Source organism: Lathamus discolor, chromosome 5 (assembly GCF_037157495.1).
Source record: "Lathamus discolor isolate bLatDis1 chromosome 5, bLatDis1.hap1, whole genome shotgun sequence".
Taxonomy (NCBI): domain Eukaryota; kingdom Metazoa; phylum Chordata; class Aves; order Psittaciformes; family Psittacidae; genus Lathamus; species Lathamus discolor.
In genome coordinates, this window is record NC_088888.1 from 53,132,306 (window position 1) to 53,150,203 (window position 17,898).

The following is a 17,898-nucleotide window of genomic DNA, read 5'->3' on the forward strand; positions in this document are numbered from 1 at the left end:
TTTCTACCCCAATTGTATAGAATTGGTCACTGATAGCCATTTCCACCACTGTAGATTGCAAAAGGACACTGAAGGTGATGGTATGGGGGTGAAGGTGGTTGATTACAAGCAGAACAAAGCCCGACTCTTAGAGGTTCACAGTGAAAGGACAAAAGATGGTGAACGCAAAAGACTACAAGAGAAATTCTGTTTTGCAAATTAAAAGGAGTCCCTATCAGAGAATTAAGCACTGGAATGGGTGCCCAGAGAGGTTATGGGGACTTCAAAATTCAGCTGGACAGTGCAACAGGCAGTCTAATCAGACCTTGAATTTAGCCTTGCTTTTAGCAGGTAGTTGAATTAGATGACCTCCAGAAATCACTAGGAACCTAAATCCTTGTACGATTTTAAGATCACCTGCTTTTCAATCTGTTTGGGAGATTCTCCTGTGATTTAATCAGTACCAGCAGGATTCATGATGCTAGGGTGTGCCCTGAAGGAAGCTAAGTAATTTGCTATGACTTGGATTATTCACTTTGCTACAAATCTTTGCTTTTAGAATTTCAGGGTGCCGAAGGACAAAACAGGTACCACAAAAATTGGTGACCTGGCCCCTCAGGACATGAAGAAAGTCTATTCTTTAGCACTGATTGAATTAACTGCTCTCTATGACATACTTGGGACAGAATTCAAGCAGCAAAAAGCTGTAAAAATCAAAACCAAAGGTGAGTCAGTGTTTCATATTCTGAACAAAATGGGTCTGTTTTAATCCAGTAAACAAATGCATCAATTTCTTAATGATTTTCCAGCAGAAAATGTATATTAATCTATAAATACTAACATAGGTCCTGAGGAGCATTCAATTATATGCCTTAACTCAAGGCATACTTCAAGCAAGTTCATGGTCACTCTAGCTATGGGACCGTGCTCTTTGTCTTTGCTTTTCTTGCCCTTGGCTGGAGATGCTGGGAGCCTTTGCCACCTGCTTTCCTCTTCTGTGTGGTACAAACTTTCCTGTGTCACATAGGCCTTGGCCATTCAGTATTTACTCAAGCCATAATGCAGTTTTTATGCTGAATGGCATCACATTAAGTGGAAGATTTGGACTGTTACAGAGGATATCAAGACAGCTGCAATGTGTCCTTTTGCTCTGTAAGCTATTGGAGCATATGTATGTATAATCACAGTGCTTTTTTTCAAGGTTTTCAGTGCTTTGTTTGTTTTCTGTATTTCTGGCTTCTGCTAAATGCTTTACAAGAACTTGAAATATGTTACCAGTTAATCACAAGGCAGCTTTGGCCAAAACCCTGTTGTTGAGGTTCAGTGAATGTGACAGAGCAATAGCTCACTTTAAATAATTAAAAGCAACAGAGAGGGTTGAGAGATATACAGCAAGGAACAATAGATTCTTCAGAATATGCTGTTTGCTTTGCAGTAGTAGTGCTTGTGCTTTCACCAATATACAGAGAAAACGCTTTCTTCTCTTGTATTTTGGGCTTTAGTTTTAATTGATTCTTCTTACCAAATTTATTGTTAATTGAATTTCACTCATAGCATTATTATCTGAATGACAGGCAGTCATGAAAAACATTGAATTGATGAAAAGCCTTTTTTGAAGTTAAAAATTATGGGCTAGACTCAGTTTGGTTTTCCAACTTCATCTCAGTAGAAACTTTAATTATTGACAAGAACTTCAAGATGATAAAACTATGGGATATAGATATTGACTGTATGAGTCTCTACCTATTTTATAGGTAGACTTTTTATGCTGATAGAGATACAAGAATTCCCTGGTTTGGCATTGAAGCTGTTTCTTTGACATATATCACATTCCCTGAAGGACTGACACCTTTTTAGCAATTACAGCTGTTCTGTGCTCAATATTGACATGGCAACATACCAAGCAGGAGTTTTTAGCTGTATGTAGTATTATATGCTGTTTCAGAAAAATTGCACATACAGCAATTGACAGTAGTTCTGACAGAGAAGCTCTGTGTCAGCAAACTTTGGGTTAGTTGTTATCAGTATGGTTCTCTCTTAATGGTCGTTCACTTTTATTCAGCTGGGCCATAAATGCATGGGAGTCCCATTTACTTGAAGACTAAGGCTAGTTTTGCATTAGGGCTAGGTTAACTGAGACTATATTAATTTTTCTTTTTTTTTTTTTTTTTTAACTTGCATTGTCTTAGCACTATTGTAAAGGCTATTTTTTAACCAAGAATTAACTGTACTTTTGCTTTTATTAAAAAAAGAAAATTCAAAAGCAAAACACCTTTTGGCGTGATGGTGATCTTGCTATTCTGCAGGTACTGTATAATGCAAAAGCACAGGGTTTGTCAAGCTCTTCTTTCAAAACTCTCATAGAGAGAAGTGTTCAGAGTAGCTCTCTGTTATAATTACATCTGTCTCATTTTAGTAGCCAAATTTTTGATGTTTTACTCATGCCATTTGCATCTTAACTATAATAACTTGCATTGAATGATGAAGATCGGCACTGCAGGGTCATCATCACATACATTCTGCATATGAGAACCATGCAGGTGGTTAATTTATGCAGTTTGCTTCACTATGCTGCAGAATATGTGGATGACAATTTGAAGTCAAAACAGAAGACTCCTGATTTATGTTTGAAGGAAGAGATGAATGAATCCTTTTAACCAGAATGCTTTGTGTATTAACTTCATTGACAAAGACATTCAAACACTTTGAACAGAAGGCCAATAGCTCTGAATGTATTGAATAGATTTATTGCTTCAAAAATGTGGGTTTATGCCATTACCACATGTACTGGAACAGATGTGGATAATATCTCTGTTTCTTTTGCATTATTCTTCAGACTGTGGCTTGTTTGGTGTCCCACTGTCAGTTTTACTGGAACAGGATCAGAAGAAGGTACCAGGAACCAAGATCCCACTGATTTTTCAAAAGGTGAATAGGCATGAACAAGTCAACTTGTTACATACTGCAAATGACAAACAAATTACATTTTGTCCTGGATTTATTTGCTTCTTGTAGCACAGTTTTCAGTATATGACTAATCAATCATAGTTATTGTAACTTTTACTTGCAGCTTTACTTATTAATTCAGTAAATGGGATACTTTGCTTTGTATCAGACATATTTTGAGTTAAAGGAATAAAATTTGGTTTTTGTTACAACTGGTCCCCATGATTTAGGCAAGTTTACTAATAAGCCTGTGAAACTTGACAATCTGTGTAAGAACCTACTGCAGCCAAATTCCATTTCATAAAGGTGGTGTAACTTCCATCATGAGTTGGACTGCCCTTTATTTTTTTTCAGAACAAATGCTTGAAATTCTGTAGAAGTTCTCAATTCCTGTCCCACAGGCTGATCCTACCTTTCTAGGAAGTGAGCTGGGCCACAGGGCAGGTGGCTAGGAGATGAGAATCAGCCTGGATAACTGCCTGTGTTGGTGGCAGTGGCCCTCTTCAAGATTTTTTTGCCTTAGTACACAGGGGGATGCTTTGGCCTATATGATGCCATGATAATGGGGAAAGGAATGGAAAAGATGATGGAGTCTGAATTTACTGCCCATGCATAGCAAGTCTCACTGGATGAGAAGGGAGAGAACACAGCGTAACACTGACAGAAACTCAGTGCTGTGTCATCACCATTTCAGTAGGCTTGGGGACCTGCTTCTGAAGTTATTTTTTTGAGAAACAGAAAACTCAAATCAGTTTTGCCTCACTCTCTTAAAACTATTGCTGCGTCATTCATGCCAGAAATTACTTCCTCAAGATCCTAAAAATGTATTTCTGGGAAAGATGCTATCTAGAAAGAAAGAACTCAAATGACAAAAAGTGATTGATCACTGTGCTATCCTACTCACATAGTAAGCATAGTTCTTCAGGAAGAAAATTCTACATAAACATTTCTAGCCTATAGATGCGATTTGTTTTGCAAGGTGCAGGCGTCACTTGGAATACAGTTTTTCTTTAAATGAGAATATGAAAATAAAATTTTCCATTTCTTCTGCCTGTTCTCTACAGCGTGTGCTTTCCAAGAATAGGTGATTTATATAAATTGCAAGAAGGAACATTTTTGTGCATGCTGCTTTTTAAATGTACTTTGGTTATCACTGAAATGAAACAAGCCAAGGTAATAGGAAGGTTGCTTAATTAAAAAAAAGTAAAAAATCTTTTCATGAAAAATACACCTAGTTTTTATTTCATTGAGGAATTGAAGTTAAAAATAACAACCTAATTTAGTCTGGGGGTTTGCCGACTGGAAAATCTGAGGGTAATACCAATCCATGTGTCTCCACCAGAAGTTTCTGCTGATAATAATTCAGGTCTCTGGCCTGCTAATGAAGCCATGCAAAGCAGCCCTGATAGAGATGAAGGGGGGATTTCCTGTAGGCAGGAGGCTGGTGGTGGCCAGTGGCCACCTCTTAACTGCCTGCCAAGGGAGCACTTGTGAGTGTGTGCGAAGGAGTTGTGGCCACCAGTGGTGCCATCAGACCTAAGGTCCTTTCCAACCCTAACTATTCTATGATTCTGTGGTGGCAAATCACATAACATGCCTACAGTGACTTCGTGTGTGATGCTTGAAACTGGCAGCTGCTGCTCTGGTATAAGCCAGGTACACTGAGAGTTGGATGCAGCCAGTTAGTGCCTTTTATCTATTTATTTACTTATTAACCAAGGAAAATATACTGCGCTGACACCTTTAATGCTGTTTTATAACTTTGTGTTTTTTGTTTTGTTATTTTTTTTTTATGTCTGAACATCTTTATAGCATTTATCATAGAATCATAGAATAGTTAGGGTTGGAAAGGACCTCAAGATCATCTAGTTCCAGCCCCCCTGCCATGGGCAGGGACACCTCACACTAAACCATCCCACACAAGGCTTCATCCAACCTGGCCTTGAACACTGCCAGGGATGGAGCACTCACAACCCCCCTGGGCAACCCATTCCAGTGCCTCACCACCCTAACAGGAAATAATTTGCTCCTTATATCCAATCTAAACTTCCCCTGTTTAAGTTTTACCCCGTTACCCCTTGTCCTGTCACTACAGTCCCTGATGAAGAGTCCCTTCCCAGCATCCCTATAGGCCCCTTCAGGTACTGGAAGGCTGCTATGAGGTCCCCACACAGCCTTCTCTTCTCCAGGCTCAACAGCCCCAACTTCCTCAGCCTGTCTTCATACGGGAGGTGCTCCAGTCCCCTGATCATCCTCGTGGCCCTCCTCTGGACTTGTTCCAGCAGTTCCATGTCCTTTTTATGTTGAGGACACCAGAACTGCACACAATACTCCAGGTGAGGTCTCACAAGAGCAGAGTAGAGGGGCAGGATCACCTCCTTTGACCTGCTGGTCACGCTCCTTTTGATGCAGCCCAGGATACGGTTGGCTTTCTGAGCTGCGAGCGCACGCTGCCGGCTCATGTTCATTCTCTCATTGACCAGCACCCCGAAGTCCTTCTCCACAGGGCCGCTCTGAATCTCTTCTTTGCCCAATCTGCAGCTATGCCTGGGAATATTGTAGTTGGTAAACCCCCTTTAATTTCTGTTACTGGAGAAAACACAACTATGTTGCATAATTCTTCTTACTCAGGAGCTGGCACAGGAAGGTATGAAACAAAGGCACTGCCCTAGCTAAACACTGTGAGAACCATTTGTGCTAAAATGATGTAATCAGCTTGTGGTGTTTACAAATGTAGTTTGAATACTCTTTGATCCATCCTTCAGTGAATACTTTTAGGTGCATCTTTTAGAGACACAGAATTGGTGATACATATTTTAAGTACTTCTACAGAATTTCTACTAATTTATCTGAGCCGTGAGTAGGATTGCAGACTGTTGGGTTTGTTAGGAGAATGCCAGTATTTGCAAAACTGAGGCTTTTTCTAATCCTGAAAGTATTTACTCTGTTAAAGTTGTGAAGAAGAGCATATGTGAGGAATTTAGTATCACTAATGTTATCTTAATTATTTTGATTCTGAGATATTTCAACGAGAGTACTAGTTAGGATTTAGTTTTGATACCACAGTAATTTTGGGAAAAAACCCAAAACACCCTGCTTCAGTCTTTGGAAGAGACTTTAAGGAGGCCTAAAAATACAGTTTTCTCTTTTAATAAAATAGACAAACTCTTCTTTAACAGTGTTCATAAAACAGGTAAGAGCCATATTAAAGATTTTGTTCTGCAACACCTGTAATCCATATGTGTCTTCATCTACTTGTTACATGTGTCTGCACAGATGCATGTGTACGCATATACACACCCACAGATACATGCATAGAAGCTCCAATATATCAGAACTATCTACCAGTGATTTTTAATTGGCATCTTCATTCATGCAATTTGGTTTGTGTTTGGCAGTTGATTGCCCAGATAGAAGAGGCAACTCTGGAAACAGAAGGACTTCTTAGAATACCAGGAGTTGCAACAAGAATAAAGGTAAGACATTGCACAGATTCTTAACATCTCCCAAAACTTACCTGTGTTTGCTGATTTCGTTTTGTCATACAGATCTATTTTAACACTGGGTTGTTATGAAAAACAGAAAGCAAAATCTCTTTACAAAGAAAATTGTTATATTAGCCAGAAAGCTGATGGTTTCATCCAGCGTAGCTCTGGGGACAAGACTAGAGTTCAACTTTGAAAGAGAGTGAAGGCTATGTTTCAAATTAAGTTGTGCCAAAATCTCATTAATTCTCGGCATGAGCTTTCCAGCCTTTTGCTTTTTCCCTGATCAAGCTTAATCATCTGAACAGTTAATACAGTCTTTTTACCCCAGGAGGGAGCTTTTTTTCTGGCATTGTGAGCCTATTTTAATAGGTAGACTTCACCTATGTTACAGGGCAAGGCAGCCAGCATGTACTGAAGAACCTCTCACATTTATTTTTATGAACAGCAATATCACAACTCACTAAGCGCAATCTTGTTAGGCACATCCGCGCACACCACCACTTTGCAGAGTGAGTGCCAATTACATGCAGTCTTCCCCAGTATTTGCCTTAATGCAGGAAACTAAATACACGGCATGATTCACGCCAAGAGTCAATGTGTTAAAAAGATGGTCTGAACTGGCATTAAATTCTAAACGGAAAAGACCATTTAAGTGGATTCAGCTGTCCAGAGATGTCTGCCAGTCTCTGTCATGTAGAACTTGGTCCAGCAGCTGGTTCATTAGAAACAACTGAACAGAAGGCAATATTATGGAAATTGGCTTTTTACCCGTAACTACAAGATTTATTTTTTTTTTTTATGATTTTCCTCCATTCTTTATTTTCCACTTTTCATCAGTTCTGCAAACTGGAATGATTTCAGAGGGATTTTGTTTATTTGCTTATTCTTTGATTTTTATCAATGATTTCCCAGGCAGGGGATCATTTGCTATTTGATTTTCATTATTTTTTTACCTCTTTATTTGCAGATGCTTCTTTGGATTAAGCAATTGTTTTGTTAGCAAAGATATTAAGTTCCCTAACTTATTCAAATAGAAAATTTTATAGAAAAGCAAAGAATTTAACATAGCAAAGGATTGATGTTTTTTCTTAATTTTCTTATTTTCTTTTTCTCCTATAGAATAATGAAATATTTTCCTCATTAAGTAGTTTTATAGAAAGGCACAGATAATCTCAAGAAAAATATTTTGCCATCTTATTCTATAGATTTTAGAGATATTATTAAAATAAAGCACTGCATATACCCCTTAATGAAGTACCTTTACTTTAAAATCTAAGCGTTGGTGCATTAGGATGCATAGTTGACATTTCTGCCCTTGCCTCTCAGATATAACAATTAATTTTATCTAGATGTCTAATACTGCATTTGCCACAGTGATTTGGTCTGAATGTGGACCAGTGCCTCTGTCCTCCTTTTCTGCCTCAAAGAGCTGAGGCAAGAAGTGAGGGACTTGTGAGAGGTGTCTCAGGGCCACTGCCCCTGTACTCAGGCCACTTCCTACTCTGCTAGACTGGGAGTGGATGCAAGGCTGGTACTGATGCTTAATGAGGGTCTAAGGAGGACTTAGTCTTTGCAGTGTGTTCCCAGTTATACAGCTCTGAAGCCCTGTAATAGTCCTGCTGTGGGGGCAGGGCAGGTACAGGGTAATGTCCACTGTAAACAGTATCACGCCCTTTCCCAATCTTAGAGTTATGAGGTATCACTGAGACTTTGCATGCTGTTTATTCTGTTGCATAACCTCATGTTATGCAGTACAGTCCCCTTCTGCAAAGAGCACGTTTGACATCCACTGCTAGGCAAAGCTGTATGTGCCAGGTGGCATGAAGTGTTTCCCTGTAGATGGCCAAACATCCAGCTATCCAGTCACACAAATCTTTTCTCTGTGTTTTAAAAAAAGAACCAGCCTCACCTTATTGTATATTTTGACAGGAAACTGTGTCAACATGCCCAATGGTCATATTTGTATATGAAAATGGCCATGCATGCGTTACAGCAAGACCATTTGATAGCAGTTTCAGCATTGCTATCTGTATCGGCCACATCTCAGTATTTTGGGGGAAGGGAAGTCATAACCTTTATGTGCATGGGTGTGATATTTGGTTCTTAGAATATATTCCATTTGGCCTTGAGGCAGACCCAAGGGATTTCTTCCTGTAGGATTTGCCAGTCTGCCGCCTGTTAGTAAGTGTTTGCTTGCAGTGCTTCTGATCCCAAATTTATCTTTTTGTAGCAAAAGATCAGCGGCAGCTGGAGTTAAGTGATATTTCAGATGTTCCTTTTTCCCCTCTTTCGAAGTGTGGAAAGTATTGCTGTGTGTATAATGCATGACTTCCAGCAGCCAAGTGTTATTGGTGCTCTCTGTACTGCCTTTCAGAGTCTATGCCAAGAACTGGAAGCAAAATTTTATGAAGGGACTTTCAACTGGGAAAATGTAAAGCAGCATGATGCAGCAAGTCTTTTAAAACTCTTCATCCGTGAACTGCCTCAGCCACTCCTCACTGTAGAATATCTCAAAGCTTTCCAAGATGTACAAAGTGAGTAGTGTCCTTTCTGTCTCAGCTGAGAAGAATTGCAGTGCAGTGAATTGCTTCTTTGCCATAGCAGTATTTTCGCTAATGATAAGTGAAATAGAAACAAAAATTGAATAACAACAATATGGCTTCTGAGAAAAGACTGAGCTTATTTTTGCTAATGTACAAATAACATTTTTCATATAATATCAAGGTTAACATTTTACATATAAAAAGCATGGATTATAAAGAAATGGTATATTGTGGCATCAGTTTATAAACAATATTTGCCTCAAAAGCAAACAGCAAAGGTACAATAGTTCTGTAGAAAATCTAAAAAGTGGTAATTTATACTGTTTAGAGTATTTCATCCACTTATAACTGGAAAAGTTAGATCGGAATATTCAGAACTGCTGATCATCCCTGGACCCTTGAGATCAGCAAGTACCTGTGAAAATGTCCTCCTTGCCAACTGGTCACCAAGGCAGCAAACATACCAGCTGTAACTGAAAGAGGGTGGCTTTGTGATAATGAATCAGGAGTGAGAACCCACAAACATAAACTCCCCATTCAACACAGGGGTACAAGTTTCAGAAAAATCTGTTCCCCTTGTCTGCAAGGCAGAGCAATGGCTCATTTCTAATGGACACTTTCAGGGTATTCCCATGGGTGGGCAGATAGATGAATATTCTTAAAAAACAGGGAGCTGCGTCAGTCTCCGAATTGTGAGCTGCCTTTCAGGCCACTGAGTTTGTGGAAGTTGGTGCTTAAGCCTGCTCCATAGTATCGTTGACTTTGCAGTACTGAGCAGGAAGTTAAAGCTGGCCAGAGTGCTTTCAAATGATGTTGGCAGCAAACAGCTCCTCAAGGTTGTTCCACTTCCATGACACTGATTGGAGCCAGGAGGGTTTCTTGCCCCTTCTGAGCTTTCTGAAGGCTTATGTGGTTTTACTTAGAAAATACTCAGGTGCCAGGATCCAAAACACTTTCTACATTGAGCTAAAGGATTTAATGCAAACCAGATACAGCACTTTATAGCCTCCTATTGTATAAATTGTCTGCCCTTCTTGGTGGTTACATGTAATAAGATCAGGTGGTAGAGAAAAAAGGACATCTTTCTGACAGTAATCAGTGTTTTCCATGATATTCCAGGTGGTGTGGTTAGAATTTAATATTTAAACAACAGAATTTAAACAATTTTATTTAGGTAGTTCAAACAACTAAAATTCAACCATTATTTAGGTGAACAGACAGAAAACCTTGATGTATGTAACAACTTTTAATTGTTTTGCAGTTCCATTTTTGCTTACCTTCCTAGGGAAAGGTTGACTCTCACTGCTTTTTGAGCATTGTGATCTGGTGTTTTGGGACTAAATTTAAGCCTTATTTTTAATGTATGTCATAGAATCATAGAATCATAGAATAGTTAGGGTTGGAAAGGACCTTAAGATCATCTAGTTCCAACCCCCCTGCCATGGGCAGGGACACCTCACACTAAACCATCCCACCCATGGCTTCATCCAACCTGGCCTTGAACACCGCCAGGGATGGAGCACTCACAACCTCCCTCGGCAACCGATTCCAGTGTCTCACCACCCTAACAGGAAAGAATTTCCTCCTTATATCCAATCTAAACTTCCCCTGTTTAAGTTTTAACCCATTACCCCTTGTCCTGTCACTACAGTCCCTGATGAAGAGTCCCTCCCCAGCATCCCTACAGGCCCCCTTCAGGTACTTCTAGGGCAGCTAGACACTCAGTTATCACTACTTGCATGTTTTAAATGGCAATGTAATTTGTTGGTTATTTAAGCAGATCCTTAATTTTTATTATTGCAGAAAGTAATCAGCAAGGTGGTTGGTTTGGTGGGGTTTTGTTTTTTTATTTCATCGATGATCCTTTTGTTTGGTGATATCTCCCAAACCGATTTGGATGAAATGCATTTGAAAAAGCAGTTCAGTTAGAATCCCAGCAGGATGCACAGGAACAGCCCTGCTGAATTTTGAAATAGTGTGGTAAAACTATGTCAAATGCAAGTACTTCTATCTTCACTTGTTTTACGTGTGGCATGATTCATTAGGAATCTGCTTGAGACTTGCCAGAGCGTGTCCTCTAAAGCATGACGGGAGGAAGTTTTCACAAGTGACAAACGTGAGAAAGCTGGGACTTTTTGCTGATCAGCACTGACAGAACGTAGGAGCTTTTCTAGGAAGTGGAGGAATGTAGCGATGTGCCCATCCTGCATCTTGGGTGAATGGCATACCACTGCGCAATTGGGAAAAGGCAGAACCAACATCACTTTAATTATAGCTCGCTACATTTGGTACAGCACTCACTGCTCTAGATACGTGTTAAGCTTGTCTGTTCTTGGCTTTATCTCCACTGGTTTGCCATTGCAGTTGCTGCTGCTTATGTTGCTGGAGACCTGCCTTACTTAGCAAGACATGGTATTCGTTCTGTGTAGGTGACTTGGGAGACCATGCAACTGTTAAGCGGATCAGAGAAACTGTGAAAGCAGTTTTGAATATACTCTTTCATATGTTAGGGCACAGGCTCAAAAAGGGAGGAACTGTTAGCTGACTCTTTCTTCTTGTAACATTGCAAAATAAAGAATCACAAGGCATCTAGAAAATATTGCCAGAAGACTGCTGAGTCATACAGCAACTGAATCCTAAAAGAACGTTTGGAAATGAGTATCAGAAAACAAAGAACTGCCAGTCTGTTGTCATACTGTGACAATTAGCTGTTTGTATGCATTCAGCATTTTGCAAGAGGTTCCCCTTAGAAATCGTGCTTTTTGAAGAGGACAGCTGACACTAAAATAGTGAGGTTCATGTGCTTCACTTCCAGAACTTCCAACGAAGAAACAGCAACTGCAAGCTCTGAATCTTTTGGTTCTCCTTCTACCTGAAGCAAACAGAGACACTCTGAAGGTTAGATTTGCTAATACTATTTTCCTGCACAAATATTTTGTCTGTTTCTGTGAATCCACTCTAATGAATGCTGTTGTCTCTTCACATTCTTTTTTTCCAGTTCAAAGTCAATGCTGAAACTAGTGATTCTTTTTTTTTTTTCTTTTCTGAACTTCAGGAAAGACCCCCTCAGGACCCTAATTCCTCCCTAATGACTTTTCAGAATGTGACTTGAAATTCCTGCAGGAGATTGCAATAATAATCTCCCAATGAGCAACCTTTTTCTCTTACAAGTTCTGTTCCTTTTTTTTTTTTTTTCAGCAGCAGTCATTATTTCCACCGCAAAAAATAAACAATGTTGGAATACTGTGGATGAGAGTTTGCTGTTATGAAATGGGTTTAGCTCTTAATTCTTATTCCCTGCTTTTCTCTGTGTTGGTTGTTTCTCTTCTTAATAAGCTAGAAATTTACACCTCCTATTGGTATTTGCAGTACATTACACAGAGTCTTCCAATTTGGGCTTGTCCTTTTGCAGCAAAGCTATTCATCTTTTTTAGAACATGCTTACTACTGAAATTGCTACAATCAAAAATGAATTTGCAGGATTTGTGTAGGATGCAGAACAACATCTATTACAAGCAAAAAATCCTATTAAGACTTATTTTTCAAACACAACTTTGGTTTTGAGTTTATTTACTGTGTGGAAGCGGTCAGGACAGCTCCTAAGTTGAGTTACAAATATCAGGAACTGAATTAATTGAAGATTGTCAGTTTCTAACTGGCTACCTGTCATTTGCAGTGCAGTGGTTTATTCATGAATTGCCTGCCTTACAGAACTAGCTACTCCGTGCTTCCATAATCATGACAACTGGCAGTATTGTGTTCACTTTCAATTGAAGAAAAGCCAACAGTAATGTTTCCACGAGCATCTGTGGGATGCTACTTATGCACCTACATAAGAAGGATATTGAAAAAAAACCTTACTGTGCAGGGCTTTGAAGTCACTTGCGTGTTTCTGAAAATGTTATCCGCAAAAATAACAAGAATGAGGTACTTTGTTACTTAAAGGAAACAAAACTTGCATTACAGTCCTCTGAACAAACATATCCACACTTCCTATTATTGATTGCTTCTAATATGGTTTTACAAGGAATGAAGAGCTTTTTCCAAAAGTATGTAACATCATGTTTCACTTGTAACTTTTTCATGTGCAGAGTTGAGCTGTAAGTGCTGTTGTTCTTTCAGGTACTGCTTGAATTCCTCCAAAGGGTAATTGATCATCGAGAGAGAAATAAAATGACGTTAAAGAATGTTGCGATGGTGATGGCCCCAAACCTTTTCACGTTTCATGGGTTTAGCTCAAAGACTATTGAACAAAGCGAGTTTGTTATGGCAGCTGGAACAGCAAATGTCATGCGCTTTATGATTCAATACCAAAAACTACTCTGGACAGTAAGTTTATTAGTAATGGGTGGGGGTTAGGGAAATAATACATTTTACAAACAAAGCATCTGAACAAAGAAGTAATGTGAACTTATTTCCATGATTTAGAGACGTATCAGTCCCATCCAGCTGAGTTCTGGCTTATGGGTAACTTTTACGGGAGTGGAACAGAATCATTACATCTTATGGTCGAGTTAAGCTCTGATGTTCTGAGTTTTAATATTGTACGTACCGTATGTGAACTCAAAAATAAGTCCTTGGGGGATCTTTGTATTTGGCCTATCAGTATACATTGTTATGAGGAATTTATTCTTTTCTGCTTAGAGTTATTAACAAGAAACAATGTTTAGTCCATTTCCCTTTTGGGCCAAACTTCGTATTATATAAAACATGTTTTGATAAAACATGAAGTTGTGTCATCTCAAACAAAGCTCTAGCTTAGATAGATTGGAGAAGTTCAGGCTTTGTTGCCCATCAACAACTTTAAACAATTTTGACCTTTGCTGAATGTGAAGAAAAATTATTATCACCATTGTACAGAAGTGTTTAGGGAATTTCTTTGGCTGAGGAAAGTAAAAACACTGCATGATTCCACCTCTCTTCCCCTGAGAGCGTACTGCATGGAATATAGCATCACAAATAGAGTGGGTTTTAAATTGTTTCACAGCTTTATATTACCTGAATCTTTAATTATGACTGGAAAGAAATACTATTTTTTTCAAGTTCTACCTGACTGTCAACTTACAAAATTTTGATACATTAGTTACTTAAGGCACTTACATACATATTCATACTTACTATCTATATACATCTAGATTCCTAAGTTTATTGTTAACCAAGTGAGAAAACAAAACACTGAAAGCCAGAAGAAGGAGAAAAAGGACAAAGCTATGAAGAAGCTTCTGAAAAAGATGGCATATGACCGGGAAAAGCACGAGAAACAGGAAAAGACCCCTAATGATGTAAGGAAACATACATTTCAAATATTATTAGTAAGACTATAATTTCTAGTGAAAAAGTGAACATAGCAGAGTGGATATCTACATTTATTTAACTGTGAATTTCAATAGATGGCAAGTTAATATGCGTTTCATAGTTTATTGGTTACCAGCATGACACATTTAGACGGTTGGGCTGTTAGTTTGTTTGATTTCCCAGATTTTTCAAAACACTTCTAATCTGAAAAATGATATCCCACAGGTTGTGTGTTGATTTGGGCATATGAAGCTAAAGTGTCCCTGTCCATGGCAGGGGGGTTGGAACTAGATGATCTTGAGGTCCTTTCCAACCCTAACCATTCTATGATTCTATGATTCGATGAAAGTGCATTATGTCTGTATGCGTAGAGGGAGGAAGTGCTGTGACAACACTCAGTATGACTGTACCCACGTTTAGATGCATTGCAGCCCAGTGAAAGTCACAGCAGACCATGTGCTTACTTAAAAATAAATATCTAGATTTCACTATTTGATATTTAGTAGTGTTTGGAAACAAAGCTAGCATTTAATCCTTTGTCTTCCTAAAGGAGTTCCAAAATCACTGAACCTTCTGCCTCACTGAATCTTTCAACTATTCTTTGTAAAGTGAAGCATGCTAGAACATACAAACCTACCCACCCAAGAAACCACAGAAAAATTAAAAAATATAAAAAAACTTGATAAACTGTTTCTTTTGCAACTGTTGTCCAAGTGTCAGCTCCCAGCTTACCCCTGAGTATATATGCTACAGTTCAGTAGAGTATATACTCAGGTATATTACACCCCACTAGGTAACTGACCTACTGATGGGTTCTGCCAGACCCATCAGTGATGTCAAGGCATGAATTTCAGCGTAACACTCTTCATGCATTTTTTTACAATGAGAAAACCCCATAAGTCCTGTGGCATGAGTGTTAATTTTTCCCATACTTTAGAAATATTTTAATGGAACTGTTCCTACTGACATAAAAAACTTTTCAAAAATATATCTTGTGTACCTTTAAATTGTTTATTATTTACGATTCTGATGAACTTAGTAATTACAATTTTTTGGAGCTCATTACCCTATTCAGTATGGAATCTTAATTATAATGCATTTGAAATACATAATTCCAAAGTTGTTTCAATACATGAACAGGTAACACCAAATGTGTGTGTCCTAGTAACCTAATGAATGCATATCTGATTTAGCTGGTATTGAAAATACCTTGTGGGCTTGAAGTCAGAGTGAAGATTCTGGTGAATTAGAGACATCTTGTGGTAGCTTGTAAAAATGCATTGATCTGTATGGTCTGTGTTTTTCTTACCAAGTATGTGTATGGCAAACTGTTACAAAAAAGATTCTTACATTCTAATAAAGACCTCTTCTGAGCTATTAAGTGAAAAATAGAATATGGCAAATCAATAGGCTATAATGTCCTTCAAATCTGTCTGGTTTGATCTTGCAAGTATGCCTTCTGTTTTATTTTTTAAATGTGCAGATAGCTGGTTCCTTTGGACAACTGCATCCAGGATCTGTTGTAGACTTGTATTTCAGTGTTCCTACCTCATTTTGTATGCAATATTTGACACATCTCCTAATGTCCAAAATTAATTAATTTCTCGGGCATCGCTTTGCCTTAGTTTCATACCTATTTATATGAAGGAATCTGTACACAGAATGAGGACTTATGATTTAAAAATAAAGCTAATTAAACACTGACATTTGTTTTACACTAATAAGAATTACTTGAATATAATTCAGTTGAGTTACGATGAGATGAGGCTTAATGCTGCCATCCGCTGTTCAACGTAGAAATAACAGGAAATAAGCTGAAATGGGCAACTGCTGTTGCATTTTCAGTTATTGGCATTTTTTTTATAAGTCAATTCCTTTGGTCTTTTAGAGTAAAATATGCCTGTTTGATCCACAAGGGAGCTGGGGCTGAAGTCTCATGTAGTACATTCTTACTCAAATGTAAATGTAAAGTTACTGTTCAGTGATTTTCTTTAATCTGTGGGGGGGTTCTTCAAAATTAAATGCTACAATTTTTATTTGAAGCATTCAGTAAATTGGGTGCCCGAGAATATATTACTCTTAAAATCATATTCACAAATGGCTTCATTGTGAATGACAGCTTTGTAAATTTTTCCAAGTCAAAAATTGCTTCATTCCTTAAGGATTTTTTTTAAATTATTGTTATTTTTCTGAATTTTCAATTTATACTATTTTAATTTGAAATTGAGATGGTTTTCCTGTGGAGTTTCTGCATTTCACTATTTTATGGCAAGTGAGGTACCCAAACTTGTGATGAATCCTCACTCCAATGAAAACTGTTTGAAACTCCTGAGAACTTATTATCTTGTCTGCAACGGAATGAAAAAATAAGTGAAAGTTGCTGTGTTCTACCACATGCTGTGGCACCCCATGAGATTAAACATAGATGGACAGAGCTTAAGTCACTTCCATACTCTCCAGAAATACCTCAGTATCTTTATTGTTAATGCAGTTAGCTCATTAGGATAAATTTTCATTTTATCTCTGATGAGCCCTCTCTATCAATCACATTTCCCCATTTAAGATAGAGGTTAAACAGCATTCACAGCAAGCTTTGGGCAAGATCTCTGTACAAGAGAGTGCTTAATGTTATAGGGCTTATGAGGGTTAATTGTTTTTCAGGATACCTATGTATACCTATGGCCTCAAGTCAGTGTCAGGGATTAAGTCATTATGTTGCTTTGGGGGTGCATAATGCTCTAGTCAGGCAAAGAGAGGTGCCCTCAGGACTGGAAATTTAACTACTAGCATTCAGCAGATTTATACCATCTGTCATTGTATTCCTCTGTATATTGCTAGTGTTGCAATACAAGGAGCAGTCATGTTAGCAGCACAACACAATGCTACTGGGCTTATCTAACACAGGTTAGAATAACCATTGTATCCTATAGTCATTCTGTTTGCATAACCTATTTGAATTTTCACAATATAATGTTACTGACTTGCTGAATTTGTTATGTACTGCAGTGCCAGATTATTTACCAAAAACATTGCTGTATGCTAAATCATTTCGCTTTATATAGTTCTTTGTCCCAGACTCAGTGCAACACTTGTAGTTCAAAGTGAACAGCTGTATCACATTTCTTTCAGACTTTGTCTCCCATGTAACAAGATTCTTTTGAATCCCAGTTTTGTTTTTCATACTGTTTGTGCCCCATTCCTGCTTGGTAGCATTCTACATTTAATAAGTATATATTATATTCTGTCCTCTGAGTTGTTAGTGAAAATACTGCATAGTCACTTCATTCCTCTTTTAATCTAGCCAGGTGAATATTTGTGTCATGCAAAATGAAACAGGAGAAATCTGGAAGAAACCCACCCCAGATCCTATAGCCAAGCAGCTGCGTTGGGTTTTTGTGCTTAATTTAGATTCAAGTCCCTCTGAAAAGAAAGGGTTTGAAAGAAGATGACTGCCCCACAGGTGATGCTGTGACTGCTACAGACTAAATGCTGTAGAACAGCGTATTTTCTATCAAGTAAGGATGTTATCTCTCTTCAGGTTTTTAAAGCGTGCAAGTACCTAACTCATCCAGAGGTTTCAGTGTTGTAAACCTGAGAGAGCCTGTGATGCAGGAGAGAGGACTCACAAATTAAATAGTATAGGTGAC

General features: G+C 38.3%; 1 protein-coding gene across 4 annotated transcripts in view; it reads left to right on the plus strand.

Moving 5' to 3' along the window:
• Positions 1 to 17,898, plus strand: part of ARHGAP18 (Rho GTPase activating protein 18) — a 100,256-nt gene that overhangs the window by 73,029 nt on the left and 9,329 nt on the right. For all 4 annotated transcript variants that reach the window (XM_065680908.1, XM_065680907.1, XM_065680909.1 and 1 more), the window contains 7 exons: positions 539 to 704; positions 2,816 to 2,907; positions 6,324 to 6,401; positions 8,788 to 8,947; positions 11,772 to 11,854; positions 13,079 to 13,285; positions 14,092 to 14,238. In XM_065680908.1, coding sequence (XP_065536980.1) covers positions 539 to 704; positions 2,816 to 2,907; positions 6,324 to 6,401; positions 8,788 to 8,947; positions 11,772 to 11,854; positions 13,079 to 13,285; positions 14,092 to 14,238 — 933 coding nt within the window. The remainder of the gene's footprint in view (positions 1 to 538; positions 705 to 2,815; positions 2,908 to 6,323; positions 6,402 to 8,787; positions 8,948 to 11,771; positions 11,855 to 13,078; positions 13,286 to 14,091; positions 14,239 to 17,898) is intronic.